The sequence below is a fragment of the Suncus etruscus genome, chromosome 3, assembly GCF_024139225.1.
Source record: "Suncus etruscus isolate mSunEtr1 chromosome 3, mSunEtr1.pri.cur, whole genome shotgun sequence".
NCBI lineage: Eukaryota > Metazoa > Chordata > Mammalia > Eulipotyphla > Soricidae > Suncus > Suncus etruscus.
Window position 1 is genome coordinate 2,963,360 of NC_064850.1, and position 24,525 is coordinate 2,987,884.

Genomic DNA, 24,525 nt, shown 5'->3' on the forward strand with positions numbered 1-24,525 from the left:
TCGGCTTCTGGCAGGCTCAGGGGGCCATATGGGATACTGGGACTCGAACCACCGTCCTTCTGCATGCAAGGCAAAAACCCTACCTCCATGCTATCTCTCCGGCCCCATTTTCCTTTTTTAAAACTTGTTTTGTAATGCAAGGGATTAAACCAGAACCTCAGGCACACGTGTGTTGTGGCCCCATGTACACATGCTTACAGACACACACACGGTCTCCATCTCCCCTGTTGAGATATGTACTTTTCATACTTTCATCACACTAGGACAGGCACTGGGGCTCTCTCTGCCTTTGGAGAAGCCTGTGCTCGCTCTCCTTTGTGCGTATCACTCTCACTTCCTTACCCTGTTTCCTCTTCTTCAATATCTCCAAAGGAAACCTTTTTTACTTAAAAATGAAAAAAAAACCCAGAACCTCAGACATGCCAGGCAAGTGCTCTACGAGGGAGCTACATTCCCCTGCCTGATAGCCTCCCTTTCAAGGACAGTGAAACAATCTAGATTCTGATTCCTTTGAACTTAGATTAACATTAGCCGGAATGCCACTGGGTAACTAGATCACCTTGAACCCCCAAATCTCAAGACTCGCTATCACTAGATTGAATTATGTATGAAAGAAATATGAAACCTGTGACTTCACGTGGCTATAAAATCAACAGTGACATCCGATAGGGCAAACGACCACGGATTGCAAAGGTTGCTTCGGTCACAAATAAATGATCTAACGTTCCAAAGAAAAGCTAATGAAACCCTCTTCGGAAAGCAACTTCGCAGACTATGGCAATCTGTCATACTTTTTTTTTTTTGGTTTATCGGGCCACACCCATTTGATGCTCAGGGGTTACTCCTGGCTAAGCGCTCAGAAATCGCCCCTGGCTTGGGGGACCATATGGGACGCCAGGGGATCGAACTGCGGTTGCGATCTTTTCTTGGCTAGCGCTTGCAAGGCAGACACCTTACCTACCTCTAGCGCCACCTCGCCGGCTGGTCATATTTCTTAGCATGAAAACAACTTGCAAGAGTAAGTCAAGTAAAACAGATTCTACCATTTAAAGATTTTATGAATATATATATAAAAATATGTATGGTATATATTTTATACATATAAAATAATCAACCTTGGCTACTAAAGAAATACATAAAATTCCTTACCAAAATCAGAATTTTCAGTGGATTGCATAGCGAAGTCCTTAAAAACTGGAGCACCCTGCTTCACCTTTTGTCCACAAAGGCTTATTATACTGGAAGACAAAGACTGCTTTTAGTTTGGGGGTATATTATAGACCAAACGTTCTGAATAGTTTCAAATATAATTTCCTTACAACAAAAGCGCCTCGAAACACTTGAATGATAAAAATCTCGATAGATGAGGTATTTTATCATGGAATTAAATTTCTTTTTAAAAATGCTCATAGTATTGTGATAAAAATAAAAAAATGGTAACCACTTGATTGATAAGCAAATCCTTACGAGTATTATAATTTGGGGCTGGAGAGATAACGCAGCGGTAAGGCATTTGCCTTGCATGCAGAAGGACAGTGCTTCGAATCCCGGCATCCCACAGGGTCCCCGGAGCCTGCCAGGAGCGATTTCTGAGCATAGAGCCAGGAGGAACCCCTGAGCGCTGCTGGGTGTGATCCAAAAACAAACAAACAAACAAACATTATAATTTGGTGACTTGCCTAAAACACAATAGGAAGTTAACTATGCAGCCCCACTTGCACCCGATGAAACAAAATATTCTTTCACATATTTCTTCCAGAACGGGAAGGAAGCTATTGGGGTTGATGTGCCTGGACTAACACTGGTGACCTGGTTCCACCCCTGCACGTCCTGGTCCCCGGAACACCGCTTAGGAGTGATCCAAGGACACAACTAGAAGCAGCCCCTGAACATTTTTAGCGTGCCCATTATTTTTTTCCCACAGAAACAATATTAAAGTTTTTGAAACTTCTTGGGGCTGGGGCAACAGCACAGCAGAGATGGTGTTTGCCTTGCGTTAGAAGTACTGCCTGGTGCCCCAAAAGCCCCCAAAGTTTTTTGAAGTTTTTTGTAGGGAATTATATGTCATCGACGTGGATTATAACAAAAACTCATCGTAACTCATTTTTTCATATACACCCAACAGTCTAGTAACTAGTTAGACATCTGTAAAATATGTTAAGGAAAAAAAAATCCCTGAGAAACTGAAAAAGCCTTGAGTGGATTTTCTTTTTTTTTTGCCTTTTTGCTTTTTGGGCCAGAGGGTGACACGCAGGGGTTACTCCTGGCTCTGTGCTAAGAAATTGCTCCTGGCAGGCTCGGGGGAACAAATGAGACACCGAGGGATCAAACCGAGGTCCGTCCTGGGCCGGCCACGTGCAAGGCAAATGTCCTACCTCTTGTGCCACCACCCCGATCCCTTTTCTTTTCTTCTTCTTCTTCTTTTTTTTTTTTGAGTGGATTTTTTTTTTGTTTGTTTTGTTTTTTTGGGCCACACCCGGTGACGCTCAGGGGTTACTCCTGGCTATGCGTTCAGAAGTCCCTCCTGGCTTGGGGGACCATATGGGAAGCCGGGGATCGAACCGCCCGTCCAAGGCTAGCGCAGGCAAGGCAGGCACCTTACCTCTAGCACCACCACTGAGTGGATTTTCTAAATCTACACTGTATTAGCAATTAAAATCGATTCTGTATTAAAGCAAATGTTAAGACCCATTAAAAAACACAACGGTTCAGACAGATTATGTAAAATATGAATTCTTGGAATTACTGTTACAGAAAATGAATTTATTTCACATACAATTCGTACAATTTATGTACAAGCATGGATATAAATTCATATGGAATATGTGCAGAGCACCTATCATTTGTCAGAAATGAACAGTGAAAGGCATCGCAGCTGGAGTTCTCTGGGCCAGAGTTGAGAACTCGGTCACGTGTAGTGTAATGAGAGAAGCGGCAAGGGAAGAGGTGAGAGGAGAAACGCTTCAAGAGAAAGCACAGAGGGGTGGCAAAAGCTTTAAGGCTACTTTTAGAAACACAAAGTAATGAAATTAAATTAATCTCAACCATAAAATAATAAACATTTTTTGGTTTTTAGGTCATATCCAGCGGTGCTCAGAGGTTCCATATGGGATGCCGGGAATCAAGCCAGGTCCCTCCCATGTTGTCCATATGCAAGGTAAACACACCCTACTGCTGTGCTATCTCTCCGGACCCATAAAGTAATATTTCTCAATATCCTCTAAATGTCACTTCTGTGCAGCAAAATATTTCAAACAAATTCTTAACTATTCTAGAGTACTAATTAAAAAAAAGAAGGCAAAATAATCCCTCAAATTATTTTTATTATATGCATGTCTAAACACTGTGGTGCTGGGGATTAAACCCAGGGCCTTTCAGACATACAAAGCACGGTGCTCTAAAACTGCCCTACATCATAGCTAAGTAATTCTACCCAAGAGAGAAAATCTAAACATGAAACAAAAACCAGAATTTCAGAGGATCGGATTGTGTGTACGCATGTGTGTGTGGGAATAACAGATAAACTGGAGCAAGAGCTAAAAGTTTCTATTTTATGGGTGAAGAGATCATTAGAGGGCTTTTGAGCGACAGTAGAGCAGTTAAGGTGCTGCCATGGATGCAGTCTATGTGGTTTCAATCCCCAGCATTACTCGTGGTCCCTGTCGGCAAGGAATGATTCCTGAGTGCAGAGTCAGGTGTGGCCCAAAAACAAATAAAAAAAGAAAAAAGAAATTACTAGGGATGTGAAAGATAGATTAATACCTGTTCATAGGCAAAATTATTCATGAAACATGCACAATGATATTCACTGACATATTATTAGAGAAAAGAATTAAAATTTGCTTTAAAGTAAATTACGACTCATTGTTTGACTTAGTTTAAGTAGCATTGTCCTCTAGGACAGACACTGCAGTTATAAAAAATGCTTCATGAAACAAAGTATTTCCCAGGTCACCAATCTTTCAGACAAAGAAACAGAAGGGGCGATACATGAACTAGAATTTTTATTTGTAAAAGCCAGTAAAAACAAATTACTCCTATGAACAGTATAAAACCACAATGCATTTTGGTGGAGGAAAGAGATCAAAAATAAATTTTTATTCAGAAGAGACTTGATTTAAGGTAAAGGCCCTAGATTATGGGCAGGGTCTCCTAAAGGAGTCCAATACAGGAAGATTATTATCATTATTTGTTTTTTAGTAATTTTCAGATGACTGCTGATATTTGGATCAGGTATTAACAGTTTAAAGCTGGTGGTTGGAAGTGGAAGGTAACTTCCAGAGAAGTTCAACAATATTATATTGTTTGATCATTTCCTTTGAGAAAAAGCTGCTTTAACTTCTTATGGGCAATATCGTTTTTTTTTATAGGTCAAAGTTTGTAATGGAAAGAAAAAAAAACTTCATTACTATCATTAAGAATCCAGAAATGGGGTGGAAGAGAGTACAGGTAGGGGTGCCTGCCTTGCACGTTGTCGGCCCAGAGACCACGTCTACCATCCCATCTGGTCGTCCAGAGCACTCCTACCAGTGATTCCTGTGTGCAGAGTAAGGCCTGAGAATGGTCAGGTGTGCCCCCAAACCACACACACACACACACACACAAAAAAAAAAACAGAACAAAATAATCTAGAAATGGGAACCACACAAGCAGTAAATAAATGCACAAGGACGTCCTTATTTCAAAATTTAATTCTAAAATAGTCTATCAGGAAGCTGACTAGTTATACTCATTTCAATGAATCTTGCTTCTTGAGCAATCAAGTAATCTTAGAACTACCATTCTTTTATCCATTCTCCATCCTGGTTCTCTTACAATACAGTCCTCAGTGCTGGTTGGTCCATAAGGAACTTTCCAATGAGGCACATTTCTGAAACTGAGTCATTCTCCAGTTCAGTGCAGAGAGGGCAGTGGGTGCCTCCTTGAATGAAAATGAGAGGACAGAGTCCTCGGACCCTGCGTAAGGAGACTTGTTTCAAATGTCTAAAGAGTTCTGAGCATTATGGAAACTCACCTCAGTAGTAGTTTCAATGACTTCTCTGAAATGTTGTCTTCAGCAGAACTGGCCAAAATTAAAGACTAAACTCATTTATACTGTCTAAATCCCAAAGTCCATATTCCATGAAGCAGTTGGGCTCGGTGTAAGATGAAAGGTAGGCCATTCATTCTAGGCATTTCTCCAGATTCAGTGAGACTCGCGCACTCAACAGGAAAAAAAAAAAAAAAAGAAAAAAAAAAAAAACACCTGACATTTTACCTCCATGATAGGTTCAATTCAAGAAAAGACTGCTGTGAATAATTTTGATGTCTGTGCAGATGTCCTCCTTCTAGGGAATTAATCAAATTGAGTCAAAGGGTAGCAAGGACACTTTTGCTACACAGAAGTGACATTTAGAAGATAGAAAGAAATATCCTTTTAGGGGGCCTGAAGAGAGAACACAGCGGTAAGGCACTGTTTGCCTTGCATGTGGCCAACCTGGGAGGGACCCAGTTCGATTCCTGCCATCCCATCAGGCCCCCCACGCCTGCCAGGGGGCGATTTCTGAGTGCAGAGCCAGGAGTAGCCCCTGATTGTTGCTGGGTGTGGCCCAGAAACCAATCAATCAAGGAACCAATGAATAAATCAAGTCAAAAGTAAAGAAATCAGGGGCCAAAGAGCTAGCACGGAGGCAGGGCGTTTGCTTTGCACGCAGAAGGCTGGTGGTTCGAATCCCATGGCATAAGGGGCATCCCATAGGGTCTGCTGAGCCTGCCAGGGTGCGATTTTTGAGTGCAGAGCCAACAGCAAGCTCTGGGCGCTTTGCTGGGTGTGGCCCAAAAACCAACCAAGCCGCCAATCGAGTCAAAAATAAAAAGATGAAATGTCATCTTATGGAAACGAAATTGACTTGCCATGGCTTTGGCTGCTGAATCTCCTTGAAATAAATAAGAAAAGTTGCTCCTAGGGCTGCGGACGACGACGAGGCCGCCACAGTGCCTCGGGGAAGGCCTGGCCTAGAGGATCCGAGCAGCGTCTCTGGGCGGGAGCCGGAGGAAGGCGAGGCGGGCGGAACGTCGGAAGGCCGGAACCTGGGACGGCGGGACGATCGGACGGTCGGACAGCCGGAAGAAGAACCGGACGGGCCGCGCGCCACTTCCGCTTCCGGTGGCGCCGCAGCTGCGCCATTCCCCCCGGCCGGTCCGCCACTCAGCCCGGCGCGGCTCCCGACTCACCTCCGACATCTCCTTCGCCCCGTCGCCGACCCCGGGGCGCCGTCCGCGAAGCAGCAGCCGCCGGGCGCCGCGCCCGAGCCGCCCCGCGGCGGGCAGAGCCTCGAACGCGCCCGAGCGCTCCGGCCGCCGCTCGCGGACAAAATGGCGCCGAGGCGCCGCGCTTCGCGCAGGCGCCTTGGACGCACCAGGCCCCGCCCCTCGCGCTTCCCGGCCGCGCTCCGGGGAGGGAATGGGCGGGGGTGGGCGGGGCCCGACTTCCCAGGCTCCGCCAATCGGCGCCCCGGGTTCGCTCTTCCTGACCCCCGCCGCCCGCCAATCGGCGTCCGATCGGAAGTCCGCTGCGCCAATCGGCGCTCGGGACGCGCCGGCCCCCGCCACTCGCGGAAGCGCTCCGGAGTCAGGCCGAGGAGAAGTGGGCGTTGGTTCCGGCCCGCCGCGCCGCCGAGCCAATGGGAGGAGTTTTCGGGAGCCGCGGGCCAATGAGGGCGGCGCGGCGCGGCCGGCCAATCGGAAGGCGTCGGGCGTCACGGGCGGCCAATGGGCGTGCGCGGGGAAGCGAGGCTGCTCAACAGCTTGTTATTCGGGGGCTGGTGGCAGGCAGGGCAGCGGGTGAGTGGGGGGCGAGCGCGGCGGGGCCGGGGGGACCCCGGGCTGGCGGGGCGGCGCGGCGGGGTCTTGCGGGGCTGCGGCGGGGCGGCGGGGCGCGGGAGGCGGGGCGAGCGCTCCCGGGGCTTTGACAGCGCGGCGCGCTCTCGGGCCGCGGGGCGCGATCGGGCGGGCGGGATCGAGGGGCGCCGCCGCCTCCGGGGTGCCGGGCGCGATCGCCCCGAAAGTGCGCGCCGGGCTGGGCCGCGGGGGGCCGGGGGCCGCGGCCGGGCGAGTTGCGGGCGGAGGAGCGGGGCCGCGGGCGGGGCGCGCGGGGGGCGCGAGTGGCGGGGTCCCCGGGCAGAGGGCCGGGAAGAAAGTTGGGCCCGGCCTCCGTCCCGGCCCTCCGCCTCCGCCCCTCTCCGCGCCCGCGCCCCGCTCCCCCGCCCGGCCCGGCCCGACCCCGATCGCGAGCCCCGGCGCCCTCGGCTCGGGCGGGCAGCGGACCGCAATGGCGCCCCGACCGTGCCGAGCCGGGGGGGCGCTGCCCGGTGGTGCCCGGCGGCCTGGCTCGACCGGGCGGGCGGAGGCGGGGCGCGGGCCGGGGCGGGGTGCGGAGGGCGGAGCCGGGGAGCCCGCGGAGACGCCAGGAAGCGGCGCCGGGCTGTGCGCTGGGCCCCCGGGCGCGCCGTGGAGAGCCGGACGGGCGCGGGAGCGGGACGGGAGCGGGGCGCGGCGGGGCGGCCTTCCCGGCCTCGGCGGAGTCCCGGCCGCTGCGATCGGGCGCTGCCGCCCACCGGCTCCCCCGCGCCCCCCGGCCGGACGCCCTGGCTCGCCGCCGCGCCGCGCTTGTTGACTTGCCGGCCCGGCTGACCGTCGTCTTGTCCCCTCGTGTCTCCCTGTGGGTCCGGCGCCGTCGCAGCGTCCCGGCGGCCAAGGCGAAGGCGAGGCGGAGGCGGAGGAGCCGGAGCCGGAGCCGGAGCTGGAGCCCCGCAGATCGCCCGCGAAGATGAAGGTGGGTACGCGAGCCGATCGCGCGCTCGCTCTGGGCCCGGGGCAGGGGGCGGCCTCGAGCCGTGCCGGGACGCTGCCCTGCCGCCGCCGCGGAGTGTCATTCTCTGGGAGCTCCGGCCCCTTCCCGCGCCCGAAAAGGAGGCCGCGCGTTGAGCGGGGAGGCTGACGCGCGCGGTCTCCGCGTCTCCGTCTCTGCGCCCTCGAGCCGAGCCGCCTTCCTGGGGCGCCGAGCTCCCTCTCCTTCTCCCTCTCCCTCTTCGTCTCCCTCTGCCGCTGCCTCTCTGCTCCCCATTGTTGTCCGGCCCGGGCTTCCGAGCACTTCCTGGCGGCAGCCGGCTAAGCACAAGTTGCAGCTTTTGTCCCGCTGCTCTTGGGGCTTGGTTGGGGTGCCGTTCCGCCGGGCTTCGCTTTGCTTTTCCTTCCCCAGGGCCCGCGCGAGCTTTTATTTGGATCTTGCAGAGGTCCTCAAACGATGGCCCGCGGGCCACATATTGCATCTGCATCTGTTTTGTTTCTTCACTGCAAAATAAGATCCGTGCCGTGTGCGTAAGAATTCGTTCCCAAGTTTTGTTGTTTACTAGAGTCAGACCCTCCGATGGTCTGAGGGACAGGGAGCTGGCCCCCTGTTGAAAAAGTTGGAGGACCCCTGCAAGGCAACCTTAACTGTCCACGGTAGGAAGGAGGCGCCCCTTCTTGCTGCAGGGCAAAGTGAGGGCGCTGCAAGGCTACAAGGTTTCCGGAGGCCGCGCCGAGATATTTTGTTGCCGAGCGAGGGGCGCTGGGAGGACGTCAGCCCTGCCTTGACAGCGACTCTGACACACGTTTCACAACGTGAATGGTCACAGTGACTCCGAATGGAAACTGTTTCAGCCCCCTTCCGACCTGTGGGAACGGCTGCAGCCCCGGCCGCCCGGCCCGCCTGGGACGCCGCGTCCACACCCTGACCTTGGCCGCAGCCCTCGGGGCTGTGGGAGGCGTTCGGGCTCGCACCCCGCGTCCGGCTCGTGCCACAGACCGGGTCCCACCGCGCTCCTCCCCGTAGCCACCAGCTCGGGCCTTTCTCTTTTGCAAAGCCTTAAGCTCCTTAGCAGAGGATTTCCCCAAACTTTCCAAACCCGGCCTCCTTGTCTCAGTAGAGGGGAAGGCATCGCTAAGGTCACTCGAGGAAAACGATCGGGAAGTGAAAGCGCACCTCCGAAGGGCCCTCTCTCTCTGCGATTAGAAATAATGCTGAGTTCGTCCCGTGAGGCCGCCTCACATTGGGAAAGTTTGGGTCAAAATAACACAGAGAGAGACCAATCCTCCTCTTTCTGTCGAGATTCGAGGGCAGCGTCTCCCCTCCTTCACTCCCCTTCTGATTCTGATCGTGGTCATTACCTGGAGAAGAGCCAGAGGATGGTTCGATTCTTTTGCCAAGCTTGGTAAACAAGAGGCAGCTTTCAGTCACTTCGTGTCTCCGCGTGTGACGGCTGAGTCCAGACGGAAGCCTTCAGAATGGAGCTTCCATCAGTGACTTCTCTAGCACTCCCTTCACCAGAAGGAATGGTGTGCTTAACTCCGTAATTGACCCCCGATCCAAAACAAGACGTTCGTTTTATTAAGCTGCTAAGGAGCATTTAACAGGTTTAACACATTTAAAACACATGCCTTCAATGTAAGATAATTAATACTTTCCCCCTGACTTTTTATTTCTTTAGAATGCAGGCCTGTTGACACATTTCATGTAGAACAAGTATATGTCCTTGTGTATATTTTGAGTCTCGCTTAAAAGGTTTCATATGGTCAGTATATTAGTATAAAAATACAGGATTATAACCAACTCCATAGAAGATAAATTACTTGCTCTAGGGGTATTTTTGTGGGTTTGCTTTTGGGTCACACCCGGCGGTGCTCAGGCCTGACTCTGGCCTCTGCTGCACTCAGGGATCATTCCTGGCAGGCTCTGGGGGCCAAATGGGATTCTAGGGATGGAACCAGGTCAGCCGCGTGCCAGGAAAATGTCCTGTCAGAGCTGTACTATAGCTCCAGCCCCTTTTCCACATATTTTTAAAGTTCTGACTTTAACCTGCAAATAACCCGAGTACTTTATGTTTTTTATGGTTCTAAGTACAGAAACATGCAGTGGGACAAGATCGGAGTGAGGAGACTTAGCAATGACATCTCGCATTTTGTTCCCTTTCATCAGGCGGCGGATGAGCCTGCCTACCTGACAGTGGGAACCGACGTCAGTGCCAAGTACCGGGGGGCCTTCTGTGAGGCGAAAATCAAGACTGTGAAAAGGCTGGTGAAAGTAAAGGTAACTGCTTTTGGATTGCTTTCCGACACCGGCGTACTAACTTTTTTAACTCTGCGTTGAAAGATATTGGAGAGGGTGGCATTGAAGTCGCCCTTTCACTGGTTGATGATTGTTTTGACTCGTTACTAGGCAAAGGTCCGTCCTACATTAAGCTATACTAAAAATATAAAAGTTGGTAAACAGGACGGAGGATTTTTCCTTAATGGTGGAGCACATAGATGCATGTCTAAGACGCTGCATTCGGGTCTCTGGCATTGCCCTCCTCAGCGCAATTATTATCAGAGAAAATTATTATTTTGGAGAAATGACTCAAAACGGATCAATGATTTCAAAATGCCTTTTGGAAATACTGCGCTCTGTGCTCTTCCTTCCTTCCATCCTCGTCTTTCTTGGTTATGGGAGCATCTTAGACTAACAAGCAGTCGAGGGAGAGCCACGGTAGGGATCACGTTCTGAGGCAATATCAAAAATGAATTGAGTCTGATTGTAAAGATGCTTCTATGGCAGAAGAAAATGGACACATTATTTCTGTACCATTTTGGAAACAGAGAAAATAGAAAATGCACTCATGGCACCTAGCCTATCTCTCAAAAATCTCTGTTAATGTTTTGTTTCTTTCTAGTTAATTTTCTGTATAAAATTAACAAATAATCAGAGTTACCTAAGTGACAAAAGCGGTTCGTGCTTACTATGAACATCTTATGATTCTAGAACAGCATGGTAAAACTTATGAAAGTTCTGTTGAACATCACTACGACAAAGAGACCTGATGTGGCGTAATAGATTTCAGGTTCTCTCTACGTGTTGTTTTTATTGGATTATCTTGTACCTGCAGCTTGGCAGTTTTCTTTCTAGTCAGCCTCATATCAGATCTTTTTCTAGAAGAATTGAATTAAGCACCAGGAAATGAGGAAGTAAGTGTCTCACTGACTTGTTTCCCAACATCTAGAGTAGGGATGGATACAGAGGGGACACTGTGAAAGAAGGTCAGGAAAATCCAAGAACTAGACCGTTGAACGCCCAAACACCAGCCTTACCTGGACCTTGTTTGTAACGCAGATTCTCAGGCCCCAGTCTTCAAGTGCTGATTCAGAAAGCTGCCGTAGTGGTAGTGGTGGTTCTCAGGATTGTGTGAAGGGTCACAAAGTGTCACTGACGCACCTTGAAGTCTGAGAACCGTGAAATCACATCCGGGTGTGATTTGTGTGGTCAGTGGACTTGGGTGTCCTTGTTACAAAACTTTGATTTCAACTTCTGTCTGATCTGAAAGCTGCTTTTTTTCTATTTGGTTTTCAGTTGATACTGTTGTCAGGATCTCATTTGACATTGGTTTCATAGGGCTTTTTTTTTTTTTTTAAGTCATGGAAGCTGCATTGGATTTGACTACGAAATACTTGGAATTGTTTGAGAATTTAAGAATTTTGTTAGCGTGGTGATTATCTGCGTATTTATTTAATTTAAGATATACTGATTGTTTAGGAGGTTTAAATCGTACATACCTTATTTAGAATTTAGATATTCCTTTTTCTGAGAATTTAAATGTCCTTATTCGGTTACTTGCTTCATTTGGATAGTTACCCTGTACGTGTGGGAGGATCACTTGCTAGTAACTAAACTATAGATCATGATTAATATTATAAAGGATCAGAGAGTTCTGGTTTTAGTTTTTCACAGGGGCCACTCCCAGAATCTTGTCCCAGTTCAGTAATCAGGGGGCCCCAGACCTGCACCCCGCTGTGCTGTGGGTCGAACTCAAGTGTTGCACATGCCTAGGCAGACGCTCTCTGGCTTAATCCTGTCTCCTCTGACCTGCATACACCTTGCATACAGACATTAAAATTGGATGTTTTGTTTTGCTTTGTTTTGGGGCCACAGACCTGGTGGCACTCAGGGTTTACATCTGGGTCTGCACTGAGAGGTCAATCCTGGCAGGCTCGGGACCATCGTTCGAACCCAGGTCAGCAGTGTGCAAGGCAGACACCCACAAACAACGCTGTACTGTTACTTCGGCCCAGGTTGAATTCTTTATTTAAACTTTTGGTGACAGAACTGTATATGACTTGATAAATTGCGATGAAGACAGACATAAGCTTTTATAGTTATTACAGATGATAAAGTTTCTATAGTTAACGAAGCAAGTATGTTTGAAGTGCTTGGACTCTGCATTCTTGTGATCTGCAGGGAATAAGTGATTATGGAGGAACCTCGTCCTCAAGGAGTGCAATGTTATTGTTTTGTTGTTGTTGTTGTTGTTGTTGGTTTTTTTGGAGGGGCCACACCCAGTGGTGCTCAGGGGTTACTCCTGGCTATCTGCTCAGAAAAAGCTCCTGGCAAGCACGGGGGACCATATGGGACACCGGGATTCAAACCAGCCACCTTAGGTCCTGGGTCGGCTGCTTGCAAGGCAAACACCGCTGTGCTATCTCCGCCACACACACCCCCTTATTTTTTGGAGGCCACACCTGGCAGCGCTCAGGGATTACTCCTGGCTCTACACTCAGAAATCCTAGCAGCCTCAGGAGACCATGTGGGATGCCAGGAATTGAACCTGGGTCAATTCCGGGTCAGCCACGTGCAAGGCAAACGCCCTACCCACTGTGCTATCGCTCCGGCCCAGGGAGTATAGTGTTAATGAGAGGATAAACAAATAAAAGACAATATGTTATACGTTATAATACAGCTTTAAGCAAGCATTGGCATTATTGTTTCAATGTTAGCATATGTGTGTTGTGTTAAAGTAATATAATCAATGTACAAAATTATTTTTTAGGTACTCCTGAAACACGATAATACTACACAGTTGGTGCAAGATGACCAAATAAAGGGTCCCTTGAGAGTATGTATGCTTTATAACTTACAGTATAAAAGGACGATTAGTATTAGTAATTAGTATAATTAAATAGTAAATTAATATCCTTAAAATTAAATAATAGAATAATTAAAATGGTATAAGAATATTAATCAATATTAATATATATTAACACATATAAACAATATAAAATTGCAGATAGCATGAGTAATGATATTCCTAACTTAAGCATGTTGCTGAATTCATTATATATGCTGTATCATTTAAATTTTTTGAGTACCTCACTTTTTTTTTTGGTTTTTTGCGCCACACCCGTTTGATGCTCAGGGGTTACTCCTGGCTCTGCGCTCAGAAATCGCTCCTGATTTGGGGGGACCCTATGGGACGCCCGGGGATCGAACCGTGGTCCGTCCTAGACTAGCGCTGGCAAGGCAGACACCTTACCTCTAGCGCCACCACGCCGGCCCCAGTACCTCACTTTTTTAATCATTATTTCCAGAGATGGTGATAGCCTGATAAGTTATAGAAGAGTTCTCTTAAGTTTGATCTTCTGTTGTTCTCATTTACCAAGTAAACCATGTTGAGTTCATTATTCAGTTTCATGAATAATCTGTTATACTTTCCTTTTGTTTATGTTCGTTTCTGTAATGAATCTTTTGTTATGTCAGCTTACTACCTCTTTGGTTAATATCTAATATACAAAGGCCCGGACGATGTAGATGTTCGCTCTACCTGTTCCACACTACCACTTTCCAGTTGAAATCTTATCTAAAAGTCTTCTTTCATTCAGGTTTTCTATAAAAGAAAATGGAAGCTAATTTTGCTCAACTATTTCATAATTGAAGCCATTTTGATATAGTTTAAAAAACAAAACCTCTCTGAAAGTAAGACTTGGAAGACTGGACCCTTGGGATTGGAGTGGTACTACGGCAGGTTGGATCACACTTGCACACCGCCAGCCAACCTGCGTCTGATCCCTGGCACCTCGCATGGTTCCCTGAGCCCCACCATGAGTGAGTGCTGAATGCAGAGCCAGGCGTAAACCCTGAACACTGTGGGCTGTACCCCTCCCCAAACTAAGGAACAGACAGAAAGCTTGGACTCTTTATCAGTTATTTTTTCTTTCTAATTCATAATCTTCATTGTATTAAATGGGGGTGGTACGCCATTGTCCTTTTTTCCCCCGTTTTTGGCCGCATCTTCTGTCTCTGCTAGGGTCTACTCCTGGCTGTGTGCTCCAGGGATCGTTCCTGGGACAGTCGGGACCCTGTTGCAGAGCCAGAGACTGAACTGAACAAGCTGACTGCAAGACCCGCGGGATGCTCTCTGGTCCTAAATTCTTCTACGAAGTCATTTGGGGGTTCAGATTGCATGACATATATTTGAGCACCATAAACGATACGGATAGAAACCAACATGGTGTCGAATTTTAAGTGTTCTTCCTCAGGCTGTCTCATTGCTGGGGCTGATTTGGCCCGTTTAAATTAGGTAATGAAATCCCAATTTTAAATTTTAGGTTGGAGCTGTTGTGGAAACAAGGACATCAGACGGGTCTTTTCAGGAAGCCGTCATCAGCAAGTTGACAGATGCCAGCTGGTATACTGTGGGTAAGTCACGTGAATTAATACAGCGGATCGGATTTGGGGGCTGTGTGTTAGCCTCTGGTGTGTAGGCATACTCGGTCATTGTATTAGCAGAAAAATAATGCTCTTTTGTGTTGGGAGGCCCAAGCAGTGTTCAGGGCTCCAGGGCACTCCCTGAGACTCTTGGCCAGCTGGGTCAAGTGGTTAAATGATGCGATACACGATGGTGGGGTAGTCCAGGAGGCAAAGCGCTCGGCTTGCCTGTTTGTGGCTGTGTTAGCTGCAGCCTCGATTCACATTATTAGCACTCATCTGGAGCACTGCAGTGGGCAGAACTTTTCACCTTGAGCAAAGCTGTCCTGAGTTTGATCCCCGGCATCCCATCTGGTCCCCCAACCACTGCCAGGAGTAATTCCTGAGTGCAGAGCCAGGAATTCTTGAGCGTTTCTGGGTGTGGCTAAAAAGTAAGACAATTTTTTTTTTTTTTTTTTTTTTTGGTTTTTGGATCACACCCGGCAACACTCAGAGGTTACTCGCGGCTCTGAGCTCAGAAATTGCTCCTGGCAGGCTCAGGGGACCATATGGGATGCTGGGATTCGAACCACCATCTTCATGGATCTGCTGTGTGCAAGGCAAATACCCTCTGCTGTGCTCTCTCTCCAGCTCCAGTAGAAACAATTTTTAAAAAGAAATCACCAGCACCACATATGGTCTCTTTGCACCCCAGCAATAACTCCTGAACCCCTGGAAGTTGCTGGGCGTGGTCAAAAAGCCAATAAAAGAAGAAAGTAAAAGAGATGTTACTGCTTGTTCCTTGTGCCAGGAATCACCAGGGCTTAGGGGTCTCTGAGGACCATACCTGAGTGACTTGGGACCTGGGCAGGCATGTAGGACCAACCCACTTTATATTATCTCCCCAACTACCACATTTCCTTTTCTGTCAGTTTATTTAATATGATTAAAATAAATCCAGTCTCGTGTGGGAAGCCTGCCACTACCAAGCCATTTCCCCAGTCATGTTTGCTTAAATTTTGATAGTAAAAAAGTGATGAGAGTGGGGCTGTTTAGTCCAAGACATATGTCTTTCAAGAGTTACCTTCATGCTTCTCTTCAAGCAAGTGAATGTTTATAGTCTTCCATTAGGAAAGTCAGCAAGAGGCCTATGAGGGTTCAATGGCAAGATCTCGAAAGATCACAGAGCTCTAATCTTTCATTGCATTGCTATTTATATTTCATAAGAATAACATGTGGGCAGGAGAGATAGCGCAACTAGAGGGTGGTTCGATCCTCTGGCGTCCCATATGGTCCTCCAAGCCAGGAGCAATTTCTGAGCCCAGAGCCAGGAGTAACCCCTGAGTGTCACCAGGTGTGGCCCAAAAACAAAAACAAAATCTTTAAAAAAGAATAATATCTCAGGGCTAGAGAGAGAGCATGGAGGTAGGGTGTTTGCCTTGCATGCAGAAGGACAGTGGTTCGAATTTCGGCATCCCCTGTGGTTCCCAGAGCCTGCCAGGAGCGAGTGTAGATCCAGGAGTAACCCCTGAGTGTGCTGCCAGGTGTGACCCAAAATCAAACAAACAAAAAAGAATGATATCTTATATGGTGTTACCACAGGATTCCAAACTAACAACATTGTGGCAGAATTGGTTCAAGCCTAGGTGAGCATAGTTAGTAAACTAGTTTAGTACAATTTTTGAAAGTTAGGGCTCTCCTAGTAATGATTTTCAGGAAAGACACTATATTACTAATATGAATTCTTAATATTCTTTATGCATTCTTACTATCCCCTCCATGGGCCTGGGTGAAAGTGCATCTTAGAGGCCTTGTCTTGAACTCAGCTGACTGCAATTTGCTCCCAAGCACCTCATAAGGTCCCCCAAGCATTGCCAGAAATGGCTACTGAGCATCACAGGATGTGGCCCAAAAGCAAACAAGCAAACAAACATCTCCTGAATAACTTTGTAGTTAGATTTAAAAATGTTACACTAGTGTGGAGCAGTAAGTGTCAACAACACATGTAAACTAGAGACGGAAAAGCAGTTCTTAAACATTGTTGAGACAATTGCACTGATGGATGTTTCCAAGTTTTCTGTGTATGTACAAAAAATAATTAATTTTTTTTTGAAGCATGATGGTTTTTATTGACATGTGTTATTTTTTTGTTTTTGTTTTTGGCCACACCTGGCGGTGCTCAGGGGTTACTCCTGGCTGTCTGCTCAGAAATAGCTCCTGGCAGGCACGGGGGACCCTATGGGACACCGGGATTCGAACCAACCACCTTTAGTCCTGGATCGGCTGCTTGCAAGACAAACACCGCTGTGCTATCTCTCCGGGCCCTATTGACATGTATTTAGAAGAATATCAGGGTAGAGAAGTACTTGTTTGAAAGAGAGCACGGGAGTGGAAAGAGGAGGCAAACAAGGGAACAGGGGCATCAAAAGGGACCCAGTTGTCCGGGGAGAAGGCGGTCTCCAAGAGCAAGGAGGCCCCCTCTGGACAGGCTTTTAAGCTGCACAGTTCGCTGGATTTTATCCGGTCCTTGTTGGATGCGGGACTTCTGTCACTGCTTGGTGATTAGCCAGGTCATCGCAGCATTTGTGGCTTTCTTGTAGAAGGGAAAGAAATGTCTCTTTAGATTTGTTTACTTTGAATGCTTGGGGTAAAAGTCATGTATGTGCAGTTGATGCTCAAAGTTGTGAAGACGACTTACTCTTAAGTTCCAGATTTTACATTGATATTAAGCTTTTGCTGCAGGTAAATACTTTTGTCCCTTAACATCTTTTATTTTACTTGGAGCTCCTCTGGAAGTTGGTGTCTGGATCCAAAGTGGTGCTCATATTCAGAACTCTTCTTTTTTAGGAAGCTGAGTGGTGGCTTTTGCCAGTTGTTAGATATTTAAGAACTAAGTTTAACGTTAAATCTGACAGGTTAAATACAACTTTGGGTTGTTCTTTTTTATTATTTGTTTTGGGGCCACACCAGCTGTGCTAAGTATTTGCTGCTACCTCTGCTCAGGAATCACTCCTGGGCGAGTCAGCATGTGGTATGGGGATCAATCCTGGGTTGGCTGCAGATCAGGCAAGTACCTTACCCACTGGGTTATCTCTCCAGTACCCAATTCTGCTGCTTTAAGCAATCAGTTGGCAAAAATTATAAGAGTTGATATGTACAGAATGAGAGGATATTAAATAATACATATTTTAAATCCTAAAGTTGCATCTAGTTGGCTTTTGATATCAACATTACATTCACTTTACTTTTAAAGTTTTCTGCATAATGTCTGTGCTTTTGCAGAAATGGTGCTTTCCAGGTTATCACATCCAGGCTTCCCGTACCTCAGAATAGTCTTTCAATTTAGAACAGTAATCACTGTCCTTGACATAAATGGCATTTTCACATTGCTAAAATCTAGTCCTTTGCTGCTGTGCATCCTCTGTGGTGATTTTTCTAAGATAAGTAATTACAGAAAAAAAATCATAATTGTCCTCAACAGAGCTAGAGTCTTAATTGCATATAATTCATGTATCAAGCATTTGTGTGTGTGGGAATCCCTAGATGTTTGTGTGAAAAAAATGAGGATTCGGGGACCTTCAAATTTCTCCAATTACGTAGCTCTTGTAGTGTCAACCCCGGAATTGATTTTTTTTATAAGCACATTGAAATAGATTTAATGTAGTTCACTTAGAAAAACAGAACACACTTGAAGAAACTGACTTTCCAGGAGTAAAATTCCAAGTACGTACACTTGTCGCATTTGTGAAATGAAAGAGTCACCTACCAAATTTTAGGTGCTCGTCTTCGTTTTTGGCCAGCAGTGCTCAGAGCTTTATCCCTGAGTTTTCACTAGGGAATTACTCTTAGCAGCGTTCAAGAGACCATAGAGGATGCTGTGGATCAAGCCCAGGTCTTTACCTACTGGACTGTCTCTCCGGTCCTAAAATTCACATTTACTCTTGTAAACATCAGTAATAAAAGTTTAATGATTCAGCGACTGTAACTGCTTATGTGTTCCAGGTAAAATAGCACCGACTATTTGGAAAGAGATAGTTAACCTCGAATAGCTCAGTTCAAATCTAATAACACATTGCTCTCTCCTGTTGAACAATAAATGACTCCAGCTAACGGGTAATTTAACTTATTATTATTTTATTTTGCCTTGGGAGGACATCCTCTTCCTCTCGCAAATGGGGGTTTATAGCACAGCTTGTTCATTTGGCGATTATTTTTGTTTTTTGTTTTTGTGTTTGAGCCACACCCTCCACAGCTATGGGTCACTCTTGTCTCTGCCCTAGGGAATTCCTTGTGGTGGTACTGGGGGACCCTGTGGGATGCTGGGAATTAAACCCAGTCAGCTGCAAGCAAGGCAAATGTGTGACCTGCTGTACTAGTTCTCCAGTCCCCTGCGGGACTTCTCTCAGTTCATCAGAATTTCTTCAGAATTGGAGTTAGAAAGAATTTTGTTTGTTTGTTTGGCTTTGGTGCTATTTCTGGTGATGCTCAGGGGTCACTCCTGGTGGTGGTTGGGTGGATGGAGGGGGCCATATCCAGTGCAGCTCCAGCCCAGGAGTGGAATTCTTCATTCGAAATTCTCCTTGTAGCTGGCAAAAACCAGCAATAAGACAACCAAAGGAACAGCTCTGAGGCTGGGGGGTTGATTGTACCCAGGTTGGCAGCAAGCAAGGGAAGCAGCATTCCTGCTGCTTAGTACTATAGTACTGTGACTGCTCCAGCCCATATGGAGAAGGCTGTAACTTGACTCTTCTTTAAGGAGCGTGGAATTAAACCTGGGACCTTGTAAATGTGAAGATGCACTTTACCGTTGAGTTCAACCTCTTACTTAGTTTTTACGTTGTTTTTATAACTAAAACCGATCACAAAAGTATCTCAGACCCTGCTAGTTCAGTCTAACGACTAGGAAACCATTAAGGAACAAAGAGAGTAGCCACAAAGAAATTCATTAATTCCTATGTACATTTTAACCTACCTTGTTACCTTATTTATTGGAGAAAACCAGCCCACAGTGCTGGAGTGGGAGGAAAGGCTCTGGTGAACAGCCCTAGCTGTTGCTCCTCGAGCAAAGTGCCAGCACCTTGCCCAGTGTTTCCCCAAGGGTGCCAGTGCCTGGCGTGCAATGGGGAGCCTTTTCTGTTTGTTGACTTCATGAATTTCGGGGGTTGAAGAGGGATTGTTTTTTCTGAAAAAGAGGGTAATAGGCCAAATAAGTGGGGGAACCTCTGCTCTAAGTCATTGGTCAAGTGGTCTGCCCACATTCATTGTTTAAATGATCTTCTATAAAATGTAACGTTCTGGTGCTATTCAGTTAATGTCATACATTTGGATATTGGTGTCTTAAATGCCCAGATTTGCCGAGTTTTTTATTTTAGCTACTGAGGGACACTCTGTAGCTATCATAGATGATTTTTATGAGTAACAAGTATTCATTTTGCTTAGGAGGTGAAGATATTTTTAATTTATTTTATTATTTTTTTGTGTGTGTGTGTGTGTGGTTTTTGGGTCACACCTGACAGTGCTCAGGGGTTACTCCTGGCTCCAGGCTCAGAAATTGCTCCTGGCAGGCACGGGAACCATATGGGATGCTGGGATTCGAAGTGATGACCTTCTGCATGAAAGGCAAACGCCTTACCTCCATGCTATCTCTCTGGCCCCGATATTTTTAATTTTTAACTATCATGTAAAAGTAATTTTATCCAAAATCAGAATTACTGATGTCCTTCGCTGACACCTCTGCTTGATCCTGTTTAACTACATTGTCACATACTTGATTCCTGAGGGCCAGAGAGAGAGCGCAGCAGGTAGAGCACTTAACTTGCATGCTGCTGGCCCAGTTTTGATCCCTAGCACCCCAAGTGTGCTAAGAATTCCTGGGTGCAGAGCCAGGACCACCAGGTGTGGTCCCAAAACCCCTCAATTTCTTTCTGTTTTTTTGGTTTCTGAGCCACACCTGGTGACTCTCAGTGCTGACTGCTGGCTCTGCGCTCAGAAATTGCTCCTGGCAGCCTCAGAGACCATATGGGATATCCGCCTCAGTTTGAAATGGGGTGGGCCACATGCAAGGTAAATTTCCCTGATTGCTTTGCTATTGCTCTGGCCCTAAAAGCCCCTCAATTTCTTTTTATTGATCCTGATCCTCACGTAGATCTTGGTGGGGGGCACCACCCAGAAGTGCTTAGGGCTACTCTTGGCTATGCACTCAAAAATTGCGGGGCCAGAGCGGTGGCGCAAGTGGTAGGGTGCTTGCCTTACGCGTGCTCACTTAGGACGGACCGTGGTTCGATTCCCTGGCATCCCATATGATCCCCCAAGCCAGGAGCGATTTCTGAGTGCAGAGCCAGGAGTAACCACTGAGCATCACTAGGTGTGGCCCAAGAAACGGAAAACAGAAACAAAACAAAGAATAATGGTTCATTTTAGTAAGTCCCATACTGGTGAAGGGATTGGTATCAAAACATTGTGCGCCTTAAACCCAGTTCTGAACACCTTCATAATTTCACTGTGACTTCAGGTGTCTATCACTAGATCCTTCTGAGCAACTAAATTCCTAGTTTTCATGCCTTCACTTTGGGGTATCTTTCACTTGTTGTAGTGTTTGACGATGGCGACGAGAGAACTCTGAGACGCACCTCACTTTGCTTAAAGGGAGAGAGACACTTTGCCGAGAGCGAGGTAAGGCGACACAGCTTAGCCTTGTGAGTCGGGCCGCAGACATTTATCTGGAGGCAAGTACGACTTGATCTTCTCTTTTTGAACCAGACCCTGGACCAGCTTCCATTGACAAATCCAGAGCATTTTGGAACTCCCGTCATCGCCAAGAAGACAAACAGAGGAAGGAGGTCTTCGCTTCCTATGTGAGTTTTTTCATATATGGTGACGTTAAGAGTTATTATAACAATAGAAAATTATTTTTCAGGGCCGGAATAATAGCACAGCGGTTAAGTCATTTGCCTCACACACAGCCAATCCTGGCTCAATTCCTAGTATCCCACGTGGTCCCCCCAGCACTGCCAGGAAGGACCCCTGAGCTCAGACCAGGAGTAACCCAGAGCATCACCAGGAGTGGCCCAAAAACCAAAACCAAAATTAAACAAACAAAAAAAGATTTTTCTATGATGGTTAAATTTGTAACAGCTCTCATCCATATGCTAGAGATTGTGCATGGAGCTAATCTTCACAGCCCCTTGTCTTGAAGGGGGCTTGAAACAGTTTGGCCACACCTAGCAGTGCTCAGGCTTATTCCTGGCTGGTCTGTGCTCACAGGTGACTCACGGCAAGCTCAGGGGACCCCGTGGGGTGCCGGGAACTGAACCTGGCTCAGTCGTGTCCAAGGCAAACACCTGCCGGCTTAGCTGTTGCTTTGGCTCTGCAACTATATATATTTTTGGTTTGTTTTTGTTTTTTGGGTCACACCTGGCAGCATTCGGGTCACTCCTAGCAGGTTCGGGGGACCATGTGGGATGCTGGGATTTGAAGCACAGTCCTTCTGCATGCAAGGCAGTCACCTTACTTCCATGCTCTCTATCTGGCCCTGCCACTATTTTTTTGAAAGGGCCTGTTTTCATGTTGTTACTCTGCCAAATTTCTTGGTGATGTTTTCCTATTTTAAGTGTGGATGTGTATTTTTTTTCTTTGTTTTCGTTTTGGGCCTTACTAGGTGCTGCTTAGGAGCACCCGTGAGTTGGTGAGAGGGAGAGGAGTCTGGCCACGCAGTGCTGGAATCAAACTCGGGCCTTCCAAATGCGGAGCATTGACATTGGTGCTCCACAGTTTCCCTGACTCGGTTCTGAACCTTAGTTTTAGAAATTATAAAAAGATGGGGCGGGAGCGATAGCACAGTGGGTAGGGTGTTTGCCTTACACGCAGGCGACCTGGGACCGACCTGGGTTCTTTGGTCCCCCAAGACTGTTGGAGCAATTTCTGAGCGCAAAAGAATAAATAAATAAATAAATAAATAAATAAATAAATAAATAAATAAATAAATAAAATTTGCTCCCATATACTTGACACTTAGGACAAGTTGTTAACATATTTTGGTACATCGGGTTCCACATTGGGTTCCCCTCTCCTTTTTATGCTTCGTTAAAAATAATTAGCAAAGATTTAAATGAAATCACTTTAAAGGAAGTTCAAGTGTCATGACATTTTAATTCTAAATAGTATCGTGGCTTTTTAATTTCTTTATTTCTTTTATTTCTCTGGGCTGGGGAGATATCACAGTGAGTGAGGCACATACATTTCATGTATCTAGCCCCGACCCCGTATTCGGTTTAAGCCCCTAAGTCTTTCCAGGTGTGTTCCCTGAACAAAGAACCAAGAGTAAGCCCTGAATACAGCTAGGTGTGATTTAAAAAAAAGAAAACAAACCAAAATAAACCCCGAAAATTAAACTCAGTGCTTCACTTCAGATAAGGTCATTCTGTTCTGTAACTAAAGTATGATTGGAAAATTTAATATTAAAATTTTCCATTGCATTCAAGATTACATTCAAGATTAAACACTGCATTTTGTAAATTTATTTTTCTTAAACTGAGGCAATTCTTTCTTTAGTTTTTTATTATAAAGGTTGACTTTTCTTTCTTTTTTTTTTTTTTTGTTTGTTTATTTTGGGGCCACACCTTGGCAGTGCTCAGGGCCTACTCCTGCACGCTCTCTCTGGGTCACTGCTGATGGGCTCGGGTGCCCAGGATCGAACCTGGCCAACCATGTGCAAGGCAAGCAGAGCCTGCTAACTATTGCTCCACCCCTGAGACTGACATTTGAAATGGAGGTTTCCTCACTATGGGCTTGACTAATGGCTCTGTTTTCCACAGAGGTTATTTCAACAAACCCTCAGATTTATTGGGTTTCTTCTATCAGGTGGCAGCCACTATTCAGGGTGTGTTTTTGTTCATCCATTGACAATTAATATTAATTGGCAATTAAAACCAGAGTCTGGGACATGTAAGACATGTACTCTGCTCCTTGAGTTACATCCCAGATCTTCTCATGGTTTTGTTTTTGTTGGTTTTGTGTTTTTGGGCTACACCCAGAGGTACTCAGGGATTACTCTGACTCTGCACTCAGAAATCGCTCTTGGAAGGCTGGGGGGACCATATGGGACGCCAGGGATTGAACCTGGGTTTATCCCTGGTCAGATGCAAGGCGAATGCCCTACTGCTGTGCTACCACTCCTCTCATGGTATTTCAATGAGATCTTTTCATTACCTGTCATGAAATTAGAGTTTTATTATATGGTAAATAGGTGGGCAGTTTTCTCAAAAAAAATTTATTGAGAATAGTATATACTTGACAGTGACATGATACGATTTGTATGTCCCAGCCAGTGGCTGGCACGAGAGCTCGAGTGTCTGAGTCCCTCTTGATCTATGATGGAACTCAGAAGTTAGCTAGGGAAGTATTGGATTCCAGTAAGAATGAAGATGCTGCTCTGGCTTTCCTCGACCTGAAACTGTGCACGTGAAATGCGCAAACTACTTCATCAGTATCAATGATGTTACGATCATGACAAAGTTAATTTAACTTTCAGTACTGAAGATGACAAGGACGAAGAAAGCAGTGAAGAAGAAGATGAAGATAAGAAACGCCTCAATGACGAGTTACTAGGAAAAGTTGTCAGTGTGTTGTCTGTATCTGAGAAGACCGAATGGTTTCCTGCTTTGGTGAGTAAGGGGTCTTTGCAGAGTTAATTGGCCATTTAAGATATTTATATAGGGCCCGGAGAGATAGCACAGCGGCGTTTGCCTTGCAAGCAGCTGATCTAGGACCTAAGGTGGTTGGTTCGAATCTCGGTGTCCCATATGGTCCCCCGTGCCTGCCAGGAGCTATTTCTGAGCAGATAGCCAGGAGTTACCCCTGAGCAATGCCGGGTGTGGCCCAAAAACAAACAAACAAAAAACAAAACAAATTATTTATGTAACAGATTTTTTTTTTTTGAGGGGGCAGCTATGTCCAGTATTTCAGATTCTTTGCTTAGAAGTGATTCCTGGGGGCCAGGCGGTGGTGCTCGAGGT

General features: G+C 46.7%; 1 protein-coding gene across 2 annotated transcripts in view; it reads left to right on the forward strand.

Moving 5' to 3' along the window:
• Positions 1-7,756: 7,756 nt before the first annotated feature.
• ARID4A (AT-rich interaction domain 4A) overlaps positions 7,757-24,525 on the forward strand; it is a 71,221-nt gene continuing 54,452 nt past the window's right edge. For both annotated transcript variants that reach the window (XM_049770319.1, XM_049770320.1), the window contains exons 1-7: positions 7,757-7,813; positions 9,998-10,108; positions 12,879-12,944; positions 14,434-14,524; positions 21,105-21,184; positions 21,272-21,366; positions 24,042-24,174. In XM_049770319.1, the coding sequence (XP_049626276.1) occupies positions 7,808-7,813; positions 9,998-10,108; positions 12,879-12,944; positions 14,434-14,524; positions 21,105-21,184; positions 21,272-21,366; positions 24,042-24,174 (582 nt within the window). In that variant the 5' untranslated portion in view covers positions 7,757-7,807. The remainder of the gene's footprint in view (positions 7,814-9,997; positions 10,109-12,878; positions 12,945-14,433; positions 14,525-21,104; positions 21,185-21,271; positions 21,367-24,041; positions 24,175-24,525) is intronic.